At 36.9% G+C, this 20,695-nt stretch overlaps 1 protein-coding gene across 1 annotated transcript; it reads left to right on the forward strand.

Moving 5' to 3' along the window:
* The first annotated feature begins 4,787 nt into the window (after nucleotides 1–4,787).
* LOC110151142 (olfactory receptor 2T12-like) lies at nucleotides 4,788–5,732 on the forward strand. Its single transcript, XM_020914424.2, has one exon. It carries the CDS (start codon nucleotides 4,788–4,790, stop codon nucleotides 5,730–5,732), a length of 945 nt encoding a protein of 314 aa, XP_020770083.2.
* Nucleotides 5,733–20,695: the final 14,963 nt, after the last annotated feature.

Here is a 20,695-nt window from a genome sequence, read left to right on the forward strand (position 1 = left end):
TGTGTTTGGTTCAAGGAGCAGAATTCCAGTGCTGCCTTGAACAATTTCTTGTATTTGCTGTTTCTAACAGTGTCACATTGCTTCACCTTACCACTCAGGATTCTTTTGCTTTAATGAAAACCTAGGAGGTAAATTAGTTCATTTCATCATTTACTGTTAAGAAACATTTATCTGTGTTCCCTTGCCATAGAAGATTTGCCTTTGCAAGTGCCATTGCTCAAGGGAAGATATTTTGTAGGTGTAGGATATTTTAAGCAGTCATATAGGACTGCTAAGTAAATATGGCATGCAGCCAGGAGCAGAAAGCAGTATCCTCAACACTTATATAAGCAAACATTTGTAGCCAACCTATCAGAAAGATCAAGCATCAAATATATATAAATGCACATTTCATGGATTATGACTTTTCTATAGAGGTAAGTCTAATTAGTTTGAAAATCATTTACTCATTTTTTAAGAAGTCATATCAATCGATTCATATTTGCTATGTACTTGATGCTTTACATTTGAATTTTTAATTACTAATTCATAGTAATTTTGTAAAATTTCATCCACAAATGATAAAAAATAAAAGCCTCCCTATTTTCTATGTGTAAGTTGTGGGCTGTGTCCACTCTGTGAGTTAAAAAGTCATTTTGACATAGCAGTGAATTCACTCAATTTATTGAATTAATATTAGGGTAATTTTTCACTGAACAGTGGGACAGTTTTAAGGAAGTAACCATACTATATCAATATCTTGTGACTATAAAGGCACTTTCTTTGTGAAGGGCAGGATGGCAGAAGAGAAAAGGAGTTTGTAAAGGGAAAGTCCCAGTAATTCACGACAATGACCCAGTGTTTACAAGTAAGTGTGGATGGGGGGGAGACTATAATCAATTTGTGTAACAGCATCAGAACGGGCATACTTTTGAGATTAATGGAGTTTCTAAAATATTTTTCATATAAGAGGGACAAAGTAAGTATAAAATTTTGGGGGGGCAAGATATACTGTTACTTTAAAGAAAATGAAACAAAGTATTTTCTTTCTCTGAAGGATACATACATATGCATCTAAAAAAGTATATATCATCTATTTCTGGAGGAGAAATATTTCTATCATTTTTGGAAAAACTATGTATAGTTTTAAAATTTCTTCAATTTTTTACCCTATTTATTAATAACAGGCTGGAATTAATTTTGCCCACAATTGACCTAATGAAGAAATACTTATAAGGGCATGTCCATAGTCATAATTTGCTGAGGTAATGTAGCTTTTTATTTAACAGCTAAACATTTCACATAGCAAGTAAATACATTGATATATTCATAATTACAAACATTCTTCATTTAAACATATTTTGTATGATATTTAGGAAAAAAAGATGAAGCTGCTTGTCCATATAACTAAAAGAATTATGTAATACATTTAAGCTTACATTTTTATTAAATTACCATATTGAATTTTGAGCAGTGTAATTTATTAAAACAATAAACAAACATAACAGATTTATTTACTTTTACTATTTTTTAATTTTAAAGAGTAATATTTACAAGTTTTACTTTTATTTAATTTAAACACATACATGTGTGACGCATGTGTATGTGTGTATCTCTGTCATTTAAGCTTTGCCTTTGAATGTCACCTTCAATTTGCCAGAGCATTCAGTCAATTTATCAAATTAATGTATTATACTGTGACTTTCTAGCTCTTGTTTACATGAAAATTTTTTAAAATAGCAGCAAATTATCCTGAATGATGAATTAATTTAAAATTTTGCCTGAATCTGTAAAATGACTTGCGAAATTATTTCAAAAATCTTTTGTGTACAAAATGTCTTCTTTTAATTATATGAGTAATCTTTTTAGGAGGTTTATAATTTTAAGCATAAGTAAACAAACAAAACAAGGTTGACTGACCTATCACATATGTAGAAAATGACAGAATGATTCTTAAACCAAGACTTCTGTATTCCAGGTCTTGTGGTCTTTGTTCATCATCAGTAAGATGAACTGAAGTGTAACTTAAATTTATAATGAAGACAGAAGGAGTCTGAATTCAAGGTTCATGTCAAAAATAGGAGAAAGATATTTTAAACAGTATATACAACAAGAGACTGCATATACTAGATAGAGGTTATTTGGACTCACAAGGTTTAACAATGCCTTGATTGGGTAAAGTAGAATACCTATTTTTCTGGTATCTGATGCTTAAACAAGTCTCTGAAGATACTGGTGTTAATGTGTTTTATGTCTGTTCAAATGTGAATGTTCTTGTGGTTCAAATAGTGATTTAATAAACCATTAGCACTGCTTTTCTGCAGGTGTTTTAAAGAGACTGCTAGTGTGTATGATGTCATGATTTCTCTATGATGGCCATATGATTTTTATAGAATTAAGATATTTACAAAATCAAACCCTTTAGAACAGAAAGCATCATCACTACCTGTCTCTGTAATAATCAATAACTGGACAAATTCTAGACAACAGGCTTAGAAATCATTACATCTCTAAAGATTTGGTGAAGTTTTCTTCACCATATCAGAAATAAAGAGGTCTGCAACCCTTCAGTTCAGTTCGGTCAGTCAGTCGTGTTCGACTCTTTGTGACCCCCATGGAATGTAGCACCCCAGGCCTCCCTGCCCATCACTAACTCCCAGAGATTGTTCAAACTCATGTCCATTGAATCGGTGATGCCATTCAACCATTTCATCCTCTGTCATCCCCTTCTCCTCCCACCTTCAACCTTTCCCAGCATCAGGGTCTTTTCAAATGAGTCAGTTCTTCACATCAGGTGGCCAAAGTATTGGAGCTTCAGCTTCAGTGTCAGTCCTTCCAGTGAATATTCAGGACTGATTACCTTTAGGATGGACTGGTTGGATCTCCTTGCAGTCCGAGGAACTCTCAAGAATCTTCTCCAACACCACAGTTCAAAAGCATCAATTCTTTGGTGCTCAGCTTTCTTTATAGTCCAACTCTTACATCCATACATGACTACGGGAAAAACTATAGCTTTGACTAGACAGACCTTTGTTGGCAAAGTGATGTCTCTACTTTTTAATATGCTGTCTAGGTTGGTCATAACTTTTCTTCCAAGACATCTTTTAATTTCATGGCTGCACTCATCATCTGCAGTGATTTTGGAGCCCCCAAAAGTGAAGTCTGTCACTATTTCCACTGTTTACCCATCTATTGCCATGAAGTGATGGGACCAGATGCCATGATCTGCAAATGTTACATTTATTTAAAAAAAAAAAAGTGGCACATTTGTGCATTTTTTCTGCTAGTTAACAGGGGAGTATTGGTTCCTTGAAGCTATATACTCTTCTGCTCTTTATAAATTTACATTTTTTTCTTAGTATCGAGTTTAAAAATGGTAAACACTAAAAAAATTCTTACTTGTACTCTGTGTATAATGGCTTTCAACCTGTAAATCATTTCTAATGAAGTTGTACTCATTTATCTCAGTCATTTCAGTTTTGTCTTCCCTGATGACTCAGATAGTAAAGAATCCACCTGAAATGCAGGAGACCTGAGTTCGATCCCTGGGATGCCAAGATCCCTGGAGAAGGGAATGGCAACCTACTCCATGTATTTCTGCCTGGAGAATCCCCATGAACAGAGGTGCCTGGCAGGCTGCAGTCCATGGGGTCCCAAAGAGTCAGACATGACTGAGTGACTAAGCACACACAGCACAAGAAAATGGTTCTTTTTTGTTGAATATTAAAAACTATGTTTAAAGACAAGCCACATATTTGAATTTAGGTATTTTTAAAATAAAGTGTTTTCTCTTCCCAAGTATCTTTACATTTTGTTAACAATTACCCTTCATGGTAATGAAATTGCTTTAAAATTGCTTCTTTATCCTTTTAGTAATGTTACTTCTCATTATACTTATTGGTATTTTCTCTAAGCATTTACTAACATGGAAGATTTCTCATGCTTCCCTGTCATATTCACCTCATGATTTGAAGTCTCTATGATAGTATACTTTGCGGTGAAATGGTGTTTAGGGCTTGTCACCAAGCCGTAGGAAGCTGGAGAAATAAGTTTGTGAGAATAAGTGTTGCGGGAAGACACTGAAGATTTCAGAGGAGAGAGTAATGAACTAGAATATCTGCATTTTAAAATCATGTAAATAGAAATAGTGATTCAGTGAGAAAAAGAATAAAAGGACATTTTCATCAGTTACTGAGGATATTATCTCCCTTCAATGCAGAAATTTTGTTTAACTTATACTCATCTGTTCCATTTCATGATCCTGGAAACTATAATTTCTTGTTATATTAAAAAAAAAAAACTAGATTGAATATGTTACAATTTCCAAAATTTAGAAAAAAGTTACCTGTGATTAAAAAAATATAAATGACAAATTTCCAAATGAGTGTTTATTTCCTCAATAAGTTAATTTGGTTTCAATACACATAATAAGAGCATAAAATAACAATACAAAATGTACAGTCAAAATAACTATTTACAATTTTTTAATCCTTGATATTGTTTTCTGCTTTTGATCTATTCTAATCTATCATCTCAATTAGTTAATACAGTATTCTCTGAATTATGTAACTTGACCTTACTTAAAATATTAACATTTATTAACATTCCACTATTGAGAAGTGGATGATAGGTCAAGAAGACCCATTATAAATGGGAAGTAAGGCTTTGAATCAGATACTTGGATCCCATATCCACAACATAACCAGAAGTTATTAAGTTGAACTAAGATTTTTGGATAATAAAAGCCCTTACCTTTTCTTTTTCTTTTTCTTTTTTTTCCATTTCCAGTGTCATATCCAGCAGAAATCATGGAGAAGAGAAATACAACCTCAGACTTTATTCTCCTAGGAATCTTTAAGCACACAAGACCCCACCTCTTTCTATTTATGATGGTTCTGACAATGGCCATTGCTTCCTTGATGGCCAATGCCCTCATGCTTCTGCTGATTCTCCTGGACCCCCAACTCCACAGGCCCATGTACTTCCTACTGAGCCAACTCTCTCTCATGGACATGATGCTGGTTTCCTCCATCGTGCCCAAAATGGCTGCTGACTACTTGACATGGAACAAATCCATCTCTCCTGCTGGCTGTGGGTTGCAGATTTTCGTCTCACTCACGCTTGGTGGTGGAGAGAGTTTCCTCCTAGCCGCCATGTCCTATGACCGTTATGTAGCTGTTTGCCACCCACTGAGATACCCTGTACTCCTGAACTGGCGATTATGTATTCAAATGACTTTGGGCTCTTGGTTCCTGGGGGCAGCTGATGGGCTCATGCAAGCGGCCACTACACTGAGCTTCCCATTTTGCAGTGCTCATGAGATCGATCATTTCTTCTGTGAGGCCCCCATGTTGGTGCGTTTGGCTTGTGCTGATACATCAGCCTTTGAAAATGTCATGTACGTTTGCTGTGTGTTAATGCTCCTAATTCCCTTTTCCCTCATTCTGACTTCCTATAGTCTCATTCTCTCTGCCGTTCTCCATATGCGTTCTCAAGAAGCCCTCAAGAAGGCTTTTGCCACCTGTTCCTCCCATTTAGCTGTGGTGGCACTCTTTTATGGACCTGCCATTTTTATCTACATGAGACCCAAATCCTATAGGTCAGCTAACCATGATAAGGTTGTGTCAGCTTTCTATACTATCTTTACTCCTGTGCTGAACCCCCTCATCTACAGTTTGAGGAACAGTGAGGTCAGAGAAGCCTTGAAAAGGTGGCTGGGAAAATGTGCAGACTTCAAATACCAGCAAACTTAGTCCCAGAATTTAACATTACCCATTGTCAAATTCTTGAAGTTATTAGCATTTTAACCATATTATAGCTATCTCTTCTTTAGTAATGCTTGAAGAGAAAATTAAATTCAATGACTGGTATAATAGGAAGTTGTTGTCAGTCTACCGTCTGTGTGTGTGTGTGTGTGTGTGTGTGTGCGCGCGCGTCCACACGTATGCACGCTCACTCAGTCCCTCAGTAAAGTCTGACTCTTTGTGACCTCATAGACCGCAGCCTGCCAGGCTCCTCTGTCCATGGGATTTTATAAGCAAGAATACTGGCCCATATCAAGACGTAATGTTTCTTGAGCTTTTACTACTTGCAATACCTCATGCTAAGCAGCAAGAGTTTTGGAGTGGGTTGCCATTTCCTTCTCCAGAGGATCTTCCTGAGGATCGAATTCGCCTCTCCTGCATCTCATGCACAGACAGGCAGATTCCCTTACCTCAGAAGCCCGAAACTATTTTGCATCCTATGACAACCATGTGATATAAGTATTTTGACTCCCATTTTCTAAATAAACAGAAAGTTAGAAAGTTAAATATTATCACCAATAACAAACAGTGAAAAATGTTAAAATGGGGTTGATATTTTATTTCTTTCCAGTAATTTATTCTTCATATTATGTTTTCTATGTCCTTGCTCTGTGCATTTCTAATAATTAAATATAGAGATCAAAGAAAGATAAGAACACTGCTATTTAGCTATAACTTAAAATGAAAGCCCATGGCATAGGAGAAAGTGAATAATCAAAACATGTGTTAAATTGTCACAATATTGTTTTTTATTTCTCTGCAGACTGTATTATTTAGTGTTTGAAGGCAGTCTTTTCGATTCATGCAACTTTTCATTTAAGTAATCCATACCTTTCCCCAGGATCTAATTGTAATTGCAGTGAGTAATATGTTTTAACGCAAACCACAAATAAAATCTTATTTTGAAACTGATTCTGTCCAAAATGTTTAAAGGTTATATTGATTTATGATGGACATGGGTCCATGGATATGACCTGAGATGCATAAATATGCTCAGTCTTAATAAACCACCTGATGATAATGAGTTTTCAAAAATGAGTAAGAATTAGCTATTTCTTTTTTAAAAGTTATCTAAGACACTTGATCTCTGCAAATGTGCAGATCACTAGGGCTATTTCTTATGCAAAATACAGGTCACTCCTCAAGGGTTGGGAAAGAGGACTATTTATCTGTTAAAGACACAATCTAGGCAGATACAACAGAACATTTGATCATCAAAGTCAAACACCCATCAGAAACTGCATAAGTTGGCCTATGCAATCACAGATGACACCACTCTTACGGCAGAAAGCAAAGAAGAACTAAAGAGCCTCTTAATGAATGCAAAACAGGAGAGTGAAAAAGTGGCTTAAAATTCAACATTCATAAAACTAAGATCATGGCATCTGGTCCCATCACTTCATGGCAAATAGATGAGGAAACAATGGAAACAGAGAGAGACTATATTTTTAGGCTCCAAAATCACTGCAGATGGTGACTGCAGTCATGAAATTAAAAGACCCTTGCTCCTTGGAAGAAAAGCTATGACCAACCTAGACAGCTTAATAAAAAGCAGAGACATTACTTTTCCAACAAAGGTCCATCTAATCAAAGCTATGGTTTTTAAAGTAGTCATGTATGGATGTGAGAGTTAGACCATAACAAAGGCTGAGGGCCAAAGAATTGATGCTTTTGAATTGTGGTGCTGGAGAAGACTCTTAAGAGTCTCTCGGATTGCAAGGAGATGAAACCAGCCAATCCCCAAGGGAATCGGTCCTGAATATTCACTGGAAGTCCTGATGTTGAAGCTGAAGCTCCAATACTTTGGCCATCTGATGCGAAGAGCCAACTCAGTGGAAAAGACCCTGACACTGGGAAAGATTGAACGCAGGAGGAAAAGGGGATGACAGAGGATGAGATGGTTGGGTGGCATCACTGACTCAATGGACATGGGTTTGAGCAAGCTCCCGGAGATGGTGAAGGACAAGGAAGACTGCAGGCATGCTGCAGTCCATGGAGTTGCAAAGAGTCAGAAATGACAGAGTGACAGAATAACAGATCTGAACAAAATGAAGTTAAATATGAAATCAATAATTAAAAAAATAATTCCAAAATAGTTTTCAAAGTTATACAATGTACACCTCTTTATTGTTTTGATTACTTTGGGGATTTCCTACTCTTAATTCTTTAATAAAATTTGCACAAAAAATTTCAAAATTTGCACTGGTATGTTTTTCATACATGTCTAGAAATAAAGTAGTACCATACAGAGGCAATATATCAAAAGTATGAATAATAAGAGAATTTTAATTGGGGAGTGAACTTGAATATATCATCATTAAGTCATTTATTTACAGTTGATATAGATTTTAATTAATGTTATTAAACACAAACTCACAAGTAAATTTTGATGAATTTTACATATGTTTATACCAGTGTAACCACAATAAATATTAAGGATTAGAATATTTCTAGTACACTTGAAGTCTTCCTTGTGCTATCTTCCAGTCAATAACTCCAGAAATCCTTTTTTAAAATATCAGTGTTAGTTATGCCATATTTTGTTTCCTCAGTACTATGAAAATTTATTAATAGTTTTATATTCCTGTTAAATATTATATTTTATTTATCATGTAATATTAATATTATAACACTTATTAATTCATCTCTTGTGGATACTTGAATTGTTTCCAGTTTTGGACTACTGTAAATTAAACTGCTGCAGACATTTCTGTATTACCAATTAAGAAACTCAGCTTTCATTTCTGTTTAGACAACAGTGGAATTATTAGTTCATTAGTTATAATAACATTGATCAGTACTTGATAATGTTAAATTTTCCTAAGATTTTTATGCCAACTTCTATTGGCTAAGCTCCCTTAAAAACTGAGAATGCTAGTTTTTCTACATCATTGTAAGTCCTTTTAATTTTAGCCACTGAAATAAGTAGTTTCCCATTGTAGTTTTTTAACATTTATTATTTGACACTGGCCTCATTTCAGTGTAATGAGCAGGCTTTCTAGCTGTGGCTGTTGTTGTTGTTCAGTCTCTCAGTCCTGTCTAACTGTTTCTGACCCCATGGACTGAAGAATGTGAGGCTTCCCTGTCCTTCCTTCTCTCTGGGAGCTTGCTTAAACTCATGTCCATTGAGTCAGTGATGCCATCTAACCATCTCATCCTCTGTTGTCCCCTTCTCCTCCTGCCTTCAATCTTTCCCAAAATCAGTGTCTTTTTCAAATGAGTCAGCTCTTCGCATCAGGTGGCCAAAGTATTGGAGCTTCAGCTTCAGCATCAGTCCGTCCAGTGATATTCAGGATTGATTTCCTTTAAGATTGGCTGGGTTGGTCTCCTTGCAATCCAAGAGATTCTCAAGAGTCTTCTCCAACACCACAGTTTGAAAGTGTCAGTTCTTGGACAAGGATTTCTTTCTTTTTTCCTTCATATCCCTGCCAAAAATGTTGCTTCTTGTATTTCTAGGAATAGCTATTTTAACAAGTCAAGGTGATATTTCATTATAATTTTGACTTTCAATTCCATAATGATTCATGATGTTAAGCATCTTTCTCAAGTCCCTTTGGGAATCTATGTGCCTTCTTTGGAAAGATATCTATTCAGATTTGCCAAGTTTTTAACTGGATTTTTAAAAATTGAGTTGTATGGGTTTTTATAGATTTAAATATTAACTCCTTATCAGATGTACAGTTTGCAAACATGTTCTTTCATTCAATAGGTTGCCTTCTCTTTCTGTTGAAGAGTTTTTGGCTCTGCAGAAGTTTCTTAGTTTTATCTAGTCCCACTTGTTTGTTTTGCTTTTGCTACCTTTGCTTTTGGTGTCAGATGCAAAAAGTCATCACCAAGACTTCTGTCAAGGAACTTATCACATATATTTTCTTCTAGGAGTTTGATGGTTTCATGCTTGTCTTTAATTTTGACTTAACTTTTGTGTGATGTATGGTAATGGTTTACTTTCACTCTCATGCATGTGGCTGTCACATTTCCCAACACTGTTTATTAAAGAGAAAGTCCTTTAGTTATTTAGGGTCTTTGTGATTTCATACAAATTTTAATATGTTTCTGTTTCTGTAAAGAAAACATAGACATTTTGAATGTATTCATAGATTGTTTTAGATGATAGGGACATTTTAACAACATTAATCCCTTCAGTACATGAGTACAAAGCATCTTTCTGCTTATTTCTCTTCTTTAATTATTTTTATTAGTATCATGTATTTTTCATTACACAGATCTTACAATTCCTTGGTTAAATTTATTCTTAGGTATTTTATTCTTTTGATGTGATTGCAAAAAGAATTCCTTTCTTAAATTCTTCTTTTAATAGTTTGTTATTAGTGTATTAAAATGAAACATATATTATCATTGTATCCTGCAACTTTATACCATTTGTTTATTCACAATCTCATGTTTTGGTGAAATCTCCAGCTTTTTGTAGATGTATAGTTATTTTATCTGCAAATAGTGACAGCTTTACTTCTCTCTTTCCAATTTAGATATATTTTATTTCTTTTTTGTCTAATTTCCCTGGCTATGTTAAACAAAAGTGACAAGAGTGGGCAACTTTGTCTTTTTCCTGATGTTGGAGAAAAGGTTTTCAACTTTTCACCATGGTGTATGAAGTTAGCTGTGGGCTTGTCATATATGACCTTTATTATGTTGAAATACATTTTCACTATAAACATTTTACTGACAGGTTTATTGTAAAAAAAAGTTTTTAATGTATTCCAATGCTGGTTTTGATGTTATTGAGATGATTATATGATTTTTATCCATTATTTTTTCATGGAGCATGATTTTTGAATGTTTGACAGTCCTATTTCCTCACAGTGCACAATCCTTTCAGTATATTGTTTGATACAGCATTTACTAATATCTTGAGAATTTTTGAGTTTTTGTTAATGTGGGATAATAATCTTCTTTTTTTTCTCATAGCATTCTTAATATGGTGTTGGTTAACAGTGTAATTTTAGCCCCTTATAATGTATATAAAATAGCTTTTGCCCCTTCACCTGTCATTTATTTTTAAAATAGCTTCAGAAAAATTATGCTTTGTTCTTTCTTGAGTATTTGGTAGAATTCATCAGTGAAGCTATCAGAGGCAGAACTTCTATTTGTGGAGAGGTTTACTGATTTAATGTTCTTACTACTAATCAACCTGTTCAGATTTTTTCACTTCTTCATGATTCAATTTTGGTAAGCATTTATTTCTAGAAATTTATTCATTTCTTCTACCTTGTCAAATTTGCTGTTATATAATTGTTCATAATGGTCTTTTATGACCCTTTGTTTCCAGGGTATCATTTATAATGTTTCCTTTACATTTCTGATTTTGTTTATTTAAGACTTCTATACTTTTTTCTTGCTAAGTCTAGTTAAAGACTGACCAATTCTGTTTATCTTTTCAAAGAACTAATTATTAGCCTTATTGATCTTTTCTTTGGTCTTTTCAGTCTCTATTTCATTTATTTTTGCTTTAATCTTTGTGATTTCCTCCCTTCTAATAACTTTGAGCTTCATTTTTTTTTTTCTCATCTTTTAGCTTTTTTTAGGTGTAAAGTTAGGTTGTTTATTTGAGTCTTATTTTTTGAGGAAGACATTTATCTCTGTGAAGTTCTCTTTTAAAACTACTTTTGCTGAGTTCCATGAATTTTGATATGCTATATTTCTAATTTTATTTTTTTCAATGTTTAATTGATTTCTTATTCCTTTTAAACTGATTTTGTGTTGTCGTCTATTGTTTGTGTGTGCTTAGTTACTTAGTGGTGTCCGACTCTTTGTAACCCCATGGACTGTAGCTCGCCAGACTCCTCTGTCCATAGGGATTCTCCAGGCAAGAATACTGGAGTGAGTTGCCATGCTTTCCTCCAGGGGATCTTCTCACCCTGGGATCGAACCCAGGTCTCCCAAAATGTAGGCAGAGTCTTTACTGTCTTAGCCACCAGAGAAGAACTTTCTATTGTTTCATATTCACATATTTGTAAAACCTCCAATTTTCTTTGTTTAATTGATTTCTAATTTTATGACTGTAATCCAAAAAGATGTTTGACACAATTTAAATCTTTAATTTATTAAAACTTGTTTTGTTGACTAACAGATAATTTATCCTTGATATTTTCATGCACACTTGAGAAGAATGTGTATTTTTTTTGCTTTTGGATGGAATGTCCTGAATACATCTGTTAAAAATATTAATACTCTTATTTTAAGGTACAAACTAAAATATTAAGGAAAATAGAATATTCACCCCTTTTTTTGTAAGTAAGAAAATTAGTAAAGAGGAGTTCAACAATCCTTCTTCAGTTATCCATCTTTTTTTTTTACAGTGTAAAAAATTATCTAACATTAGATATTTGATATTTTACATCTATTCCAATATATTTTAATGTTTTCAAGCACATTGGTATAGAGACTACAATTTGTAGGTTCTATATCCATATTGCACATCTAATTAGTAAAATCTCTCTGTTTGTGAAATAGAAATATACCCAGTATAAAAAAAATTATATATGTTTGTTCTTTCTTTCAGGTAGAAAAAAATCATCAGATGAGTCTTGGGCATGTTGGAAAAGCCATTATATAACTTATCAATCTTTTTACCTCTCCTGATTTTTGTGTGAAATAAATGAATGAGATCTGTGACTGCAAAACATGTTGAAAAATCAGAAAACAGACAATAGAATTGCACACTCATGCCTGGCATCTGTGAGCCACTAAATCTGTGCTCTCAAAATATTAAATTATTTTGCACTGGTACTGTTGGATGTAGCCATTAATTGGTTCACATGATTTTCCCTCTAGAGCACATGGTCATCAAATTTTAAGTAATAACAGATGTATTTATTGATATATTAATACTTTGCTTATATTTATTGCCTTGATGCTATGCCTTACCAAAACTAAGAGCCAAACTGTCAAATAATTAGACTTCTTAGGACAGAATTTGTCAATCTTCCAAAAAGAAAATTTATGTGTAAATTTGAACCTGAATAAAGTAAGAATAATTTACCTTTACTTAGCCATTTGATAAACATATTTATATTTCATCAGTTTCCTCCAAATCTCCAAGAATACTAGAATGCTTAACAACATTGATAAATATCTACAGTTAATAATTCCAAACAATAGAGTTTCTAATATTGTCATAAATTTCGACAATCAACTCTTAGATTTTGAAATCTGTTCAAATAAACCATATATTCAGAGGGGAGAAACTATAGACAAATATTAATTGACAAATATATGAGATATACTGGCTATGTTATATCAAATCTGATCATAAAATAACTGGTGTAAATTCATTATACTTGAACAGCATACATGGAATATCAAATATATGTAAAAATTACTTTTGCTGTAAAAATGAAAGAAGTCTCCAAAACCAGTAACAAACTGCATGTACCAAATACAGCTCATTGTTAAGCTTATGGTGAAGGGTACACCCTGATGTCAAAGGTGTGTGTGTGAATGTGTGTGTCTTTGGGTAATTTTACTCAGCTTTAATTCAGCTTTTAAAAATAAATGGCTTGAAATGGAAGTCACCTAATCTTGATGGGTTTAATCTCTTAGTTAAGAGAAGTCCAAGGTGAACAGCCTTGTGGAACAATGGCAGATGCACAACAACATCAACTTCACTAACACTATTTCCCTCTCTGCTATCTCTTGCATTTAGCTTTCAACTTTTAATTATTGCATGGTTAAAAAAAAAAAAAAATGTCCACTACAACTTCTACCATTATTTCAACATTCTGGATCAGTGCAAATTAGAAAGTGGCAAACAAAATTGCCTATGTTAATCTTCCCCCATCTAAAAAAATGTTTTATGTACAATCCAGACACTGAATAAGCAGGGGAAAATCAAATTCACCTGTAAATTAATTTTACCAAATCTCCCCATGACATGGTAACTGAAAGCCTATATATTGTTAGGTAAATAATCAGTTTGAGTCTTTCCTTACCAGCCACTTAATCAAGATTTCAAGCTTTTGATGATGCTTTTCTTGAAATCTTTCTTTGTCCTTTGGGCCACTCATCTCCCGTTATCCCTCTTCTTCCTACATCATTGAATTCTCCTTTGCAATCTTCTTAATGGATTATCTCCACATAATTGTTTGCAACAATTTTCAACAGGACAATTTTCAACTTTCATCTCTATCAACACTCCCTTGGTGAAATATAATCTGATAATTTTAGCTACTATTGGAGAAGAATATATTTTTCTCTGGGTTTTCTTGGTGGCTCAGTGGTAAGAAATTTGCCTGCCAATTCAGAAGACCCTAGGAAATTCCATGGATAGAGGGGCCTGGTGGTCTACATTCCATGGAGTTGCAAAAGAGTTGAAAATTACATAGTGACTAAATAACATCAACATAACATTTTTCTCTGCCTTCTAGGCTACTTTTGGCTGGTCTAAAAATTAAATTGGTATGAGACGTATCAGGTTTCCCAGGCAGTGCAGTGGTAAAGAATCCATTTGCCAAGGCTAGTGATACAAGAGACTCAGGTTGAATTCCTGGGCAGGGAAGATACCATGGAGTAAGAAACAGCAACTGACTCCAGTGTTCTGGCCAGGAAAATTCCATGGACTGAGCAGCCTGAAGGGCTATGGTCCATGTGGTTGCAAAGAGTCAGACATGACTTGAGCACACACACAGCAGCACTGTGTTCTAAAAATGCTAGTACTCGATATCGCTAATATTTAAAATTTTTGTGTGTTCCTCTATATCATTTTTTAATTGAATTTACCCCAAAGAATGATGAAATTGATCATCTTGTATGTGCTGACTGGCCATTCATAAATCATCTTTCAAAAAATATCTTCAGTTCTTTTGTCTTTTTTTTTTTTTTTCTTTTTTGCTTCCATTTGTTACAGCAGGCAGGTGTCTAGGAATGAGCAGCAAAATGGAGGCAGGGCCAAATGGGAGAAAATCGCTTGTATTGTAAGCAGTGGGGGTCCATAGGCAGACAAAAGAACCTCAAGATTGACAGGACACCACACATTTTGAGTGATCTGTTTCCAGCAAGCAGACAAAGAATGGTGGGGAAAGCTGGAAATCTCCTCTGTCAGAAAATAACCTGTTGCTCATTATGGATCCACTTGAGAAGGGAATAACAAACCACTTCAGCATTCTTGCCTTGGGAACCTCATGAACAGTATGAAAAGGCAAAAAGATGTGACACTGAAAGATGAGCCCCCAAGTCAGTAGGTGTCCAATATGCTACTGTAGAAGAGTGGAGAAATAGCTTTAGAAGGAATGAAGAGGCTGAGTAAAAGGGGAAACAGCCCAATTGTGGATGTGTCTGGTGGTGAAAATAAAGTCTGATGCTGTAAAGAACAATATTGATAGGAATTTGGACTGTTAGGATCATGAATCAAAGTAAACTGGAAGTACTCAGCCAGGAGATTGCAAGAGTGAACATCAACACTTTAGAAATCAGTGAGCTAAAATGGACAAGAATGGGTGAATTTAATTCAGCTGGCCATTATATCTACTACAGTGGCTGAGAAACCCTTAGCAGTAATGGAGTAGCCCTCATAGTCAACAGAAGAATCTGAAATGTAGTACTTGGGTGCAGTCTCAAAAATGACAGAATGATCTCAGTCCATTTTCAAGACAGCCATTCAATGTCACAGTCATCAAAGTCTATGCCCCAAACACTAGTGATAAAGAAGCTGAAGTTGATCAGTTTTATGAAGACCTACAAGACCTTCTAAAACTAACTACTATGTAATATATATATATATATATATATATACCCTTTTCATCATAGGGGACTGGAATGCAAAAGTAGGAAGTCAAGAGGTACCTGGAGTGACAGACAAGTTTGGCCTTGGAGTACAAGATGAAGCAGGGCAAAGGTTAATAGAGTTTTGCTCTGGTCATAGCAAACGTAGCAAACATCCTTCCAACTACTCAGGAGATGACTCTACGCATGCACATTGTCAGATGGTCGAAACCAAAATCAGACTGATTACATTCTTTGCAGTCAAAGATGGAGAAGCTCTATACAGTCAGCTAAAATAGGACTGGGAACTGTCTGTGGCTCAGATCATCAACTCCTTATTGTCAAATTCAGACTTAAATTGAAAAAGGCAGGGAAAAAAACTAGGCCATTCAGGTATGACCTAAATCAAATCCCCTATGATTATACAGTGAAACTGACAAATAGAGTCAAAGGATTACATATGATAGACAGAGTGCCTGAAGAACCATGGACGGAGGTTTATAACATCATACAGTATGCAATGATCAAAGCAATTCCCAAGAAAAGCAAAAAAGCAAAATGACTTTCTGAGGAAGCCTTACAAATAGTTGAGAAAAGAAGAGAAGTAAAAGTCAAAGGAGAAAATGAAAAATATAACCATTTGAATGCAGAGTTCCAAACAATAGCAAGGAGAGATAAGAAAGCATTTTTAAGTAAACAATGCAAAGAAATAGAGGAAAACAGAATGGGAAAGACTAGAGATCTCTTCAAGAAAATTAAGATACCAAGGGAACATTTCATGCAAAGATGGACAGAATAAAGAACAGAAAAGATATGGACCTAACAGAAGTGGAAGATATTAATAAGAGGTAGCAAAAATACACAGAAGAACTATACAAAAAAGGTCTTAATGATTCATATAACCATGATGGTGTGATCACTCACCTAAAGTCAAACATCAAGGAGTGTGACTTGAAGTGGGCTTTAGGAAGCATCACTATGAACAAAGCTGATGGAGGTAATGGAATGTCAGCTGAACTATTTCAAATCCAAAAAGATGAAGTTGTGAAAGTGCTGCACTCAAAATGCCAGCAAATTTGAAAGACTCAGCAGTGGCCACAGGACTGGAAAAGCTCCAGTTTTAATTCCAGTCCCAATAAAAGGCAAGGCCAAAGAATATTCAAGTTGAGTTTAATTCAGTCATTCAGTCATGTCAGATTCTTTGCAAGTCCATGGACTGCAGCATACCATGCTTCCCCATCCATCACCAGCTCCCAGACCTTGCTCAAACTCATATCTGGAACCTGATGTGAAGAATGTTCAAACTACCACACAATTGCACTCATGTCACATGCTAGCAAGGTAATACTCAAAATCCTTCAAGCTAGGCTTCAACAGCATATGAACCAAGAATTTCCAGATGTACAAGCTGAATTGAGAAAAGGCAGAGGAACCAGAGATCAAATTACAAACATCTGTTGGACCATATAAAAAGCAAGATAATTCCAGTAAAACATCTACTTCTGCTTCATTGACTATGCTAAAGCCTCTGACTGTGTGGATCACAACAAACTCTGTGAAATTCTTAACGAGATGGGAATACCTGACCACCTTACACGTCTCCTAAGAAACCGGAATGCAAGTCAAGAAGAAACAGTTAAAACTGAACATGGAATAATGAACTATTCAAAATTGGGAAAGTGGCACATCAAGGCTGTATATTGTCACCCTGTCTATTTAACTTATATGCAGAGTACATCATGAGAAATGCCAGACTGGTGAAGCTCAAGCTGGAATCAAGATTGGTGAGAGAAATATTTATAACCTCAGATATGCAAATGACACCACCTTAATGGCAGAAAGCAAAATGGAACTAAAGAGCCTTTTGATGAAAATGAAAAAGGAGAGTGAAAAAACTGGTTTAAAACTCAAGATACAAAAAACTAAAATCATGGCATCCAGTCCTGACACTTCATGGCAAATAGATGTTGAAAGAGTGGAAACAGTGATAGACTTTATTTTGGGGGGCTCCAGATTCACTGCAGATGGTGACTGCAGCCATAAAATTAAAAGGCACTTGCTCCTTGGAAGAAAAACTGTAACAATCTTAGACATTGTATGAAAAAGCAGATACACCAGTTAGCTGACAAAGGTCTGTATATTCAAAGCCATAGTTTTTCCAGTAGTCGTGTATGGATGTGAGAGCTGGACCATTAAAAAAGCTGAACTCTGAAGAATTGATGCCTTTGAACTATAGTGCTGGAAAAGACTCTTGAGAATCCCTTGGACAGCAAGGATATCAAATTAGTCATTCCTAAAGGAAATCAGCCCTGAATATTCATCGGAGGAACTGATGCCGAACCTGAAGCTTCAATACTTGGGCCATCTGATGGGAAGAGCCGACGCATTGGAAAAGACCCTATTCTAACTACCCAACACACCTAAGAATTAACTATCATACACTGATGCCATGGCCCTTCCGATCTAAGATAAATAAGGACAACAATCCTTCCTCCCCTCGGGAAATTAGAGCTAGAATGAAAAATTAGGGAATACAACCCCAAACTCTTACTACCCCAGTGAATATTTCACCCTCTTCATAACCAGCTTCTCAAAGAAACCCAGGGCAGCAACTCCTCACCGGTCTGCTCTCCCTCTGAGAGAATGTCCTTGCTTAACTACATTTTTACTTTATTTTCTTAACCTCTCTGCTTCATCTTTGAAATATTTTGCAATGAAGTAAAAACTTTTGTTATGCCCGATGTCCGAATCCCCGAGCGGGAAGAGAGAAAGCTACCAAGAGACAATGCAAAACGCAAGAAGGAAGTTTATTGCTAGCTGGAGCTAGGGCCCCCACTGTGTCCAACGCAGTGGCGCACAGGCTGAGAGCCCCGAGCCCGGTTTTTCTACCCATATTTATAGAACATCCAATTTCAAACATAAGCAAGGGTCAATTAGCGAAGCGGATTGGTTACATGTTCGCGCACGCGGGACTTTTCCGAAAACAAGTTCTGATTGGCTGTATCTGGGTGGCCTGATAATCGTCCTAGTTGCCAGAGCAGGGTCTTTCCCTTCCCGCCTCTGTCTCCTATCATGGCGTTATGTTTGCTCTTCCTACATTCCGTTTGTTCTTCCTACATTCCCCCCTGTCTTTTGTTCATAAAGAGGAATCTTCCTCTTTTTCATTTCGGCCTACCGGCCGGTACTGTTACCTCAGCATCATAATCTGGATAGTATTTAGCTGTGTCCTAATAAAAGTGATTAGTCTATTTAAAATGTAAGGTCCAATTGTCAGTATTAATATTAACAGTAAAAGTGGGCCCAGGAGGGTTGAGACTAAAGGAGTCAGCCAGGGCGACCAGGATCCAAACCATTCCCACCATCCCTGCTGGGCTTCCCGTTCCCTTTTGCGCTGCGCCAGTCCTTCTCTTACTTTTGCCATGGATTCTCTTACGACTCCTGTGTGGTCAGCATAGAAACAACATTCTTCTCCCAGAGCCGCGCAGACCCCACCCTGCTGGAGAAAAACCAAGTCTAATCCTCTCCTATTCTGCAAGACCACCTCAGACAAGGAAGTCAGAGACTTCTCTAAGTGGCTGATTGATTCTTCTATGCGAGTTAGATCCTCATCTATAGCAGCTCGGAAGGAGGAAAACCCTTGGCCTTGCAGAGACAGTGAAGCTATTCCTGTCCCTGTCCCTGCCAGCCTAAGACTGAACAAGGCTGCCACGGTGATCGCACTGACTGGCTCTCTCTTTTGTCCCAGCATTTCCCGGTCCCAATGTGAGTACATAACCTCTTCAGAGTGGTATAAGATTTTTGGTGTTACAGCAACCAGGACACAGAATTCTTGACTCTGGTTAAAAACCTTCACATTCAAACATGGGGTCAACCCAGTATGTGAACAGATCTACCATCCTCCAACCCCTGGTACAATCCAGTCCTCTCCTTGGAGGCTTAGATTACCCTTGGTCTGAGCACAAAGGGAAGCCTTGTCATGTGGTACTGTGCCTAGGCAAAGCCCTTGTCCCCATACCTCCTTCATCGTGAGGCCAACCTTACGTTCTTCCCATCGACATTGGGGTGGATTCTGGCCTGAAGACAAGTTGTAGGAGACGTTGAGGCCTACAGCCTCATAAAAAGGGGGGCGAAGATTATAGCACAGCCAGCAGGATTGGGTTGCATTAGGGTTGGTACGGTTTAAAGTTGCAAAGGCTGCATTCACCAAAGCCCATAGAGGATCTTGGGAGGCTGGACTAATCGTTACAGCCAGAGGGCTAGGGGCTTCTGTTGGGTTATTTCCAGGGCTTGGAGTGGAGGAGGGGTTAAATGTTTCCTGCGAGCTTGATCTAGAGGGGCTAGGCCCTGAGGCCCCTTTGGCTCCCGTTTCTGTTATGACTGTATTGGGACCCACACTATGTGTTTGCACTGGCTCAATAGCCTGTCTTATGGTCAATAACCCACTCGGATAGGGACCGGGCCAACTCACGTGGAGTTGAAATCCCCAAGTCAGTCCGGAGGTCCACTTGTTTTCTCTTTTTGCCCTCTTTTGGTTAAACTGTACCCGTATTTGAGGTGCCCTGCGGTCAGGGTCCCGGAAGGTAAAGTTCACCAAGTCTCGATTTCCCACATCCCACTTTCTGGGCCCATCGCATGAGGTTACACAACTCCAACTAGCACAGTAAAAGCTTTCTACCCCCCCACATGTCCTCCAATTTCCCTTGATGCCACCAGGACAGGCGTAAAACCCATCTGGCCACCAGAACCCATCCGTTCTGACCCACCCTGGCCCAGTATGAAAAAGTTGCCTGAGATCAAAGTACAGGTCTGGCCACCAAGTGTTAATGGGATGGATCTCCGAGGTCTGGTTGAGCACTTCGTGAGTCTGTCCGTCGCTGAGTTTCCAGGTAACCTTGACCGGCTGGTGGGGGTTGGTCTGGAGGCCGTGAGAAGTCGTCCCTGGATTGATGATTCGCCTTCCATTCTGTTTGTGCCTTATCTCGTTCCTCTGGCGTGGCCTGCCGCACGTGGTTGCAGTGAACCCAGGGTCCAATCCCGTCAACCTTGACAGCGGTAGGGGTGGTTAGGAGAACAACATAAGGGCCTTTCCATCTAGGTTCTAATACTCTATATTGGTGTCGTTTTACCCAAACCCAATCACCCGAGCTAATATTATGTGTGGGGAGGGCCCTCTCATTTTGGTCCTCGTATACCTC

This window comes from Odocoileus virginianus, chromosome 3 (genome assembly GCF_023699985.2).
Source record: "Odocoileus virginianus isolate 20LAN1187 ecotype Illinois chromosome 3, Ovbor_1.2, whole genome shotgun sequence".
Lineage (NCBI taxonomy): Eukaryota > Metazoa > Chordata > Mammalia > Artiodactyla > Cervidae > Odocoileus > Odocoileus virginianus.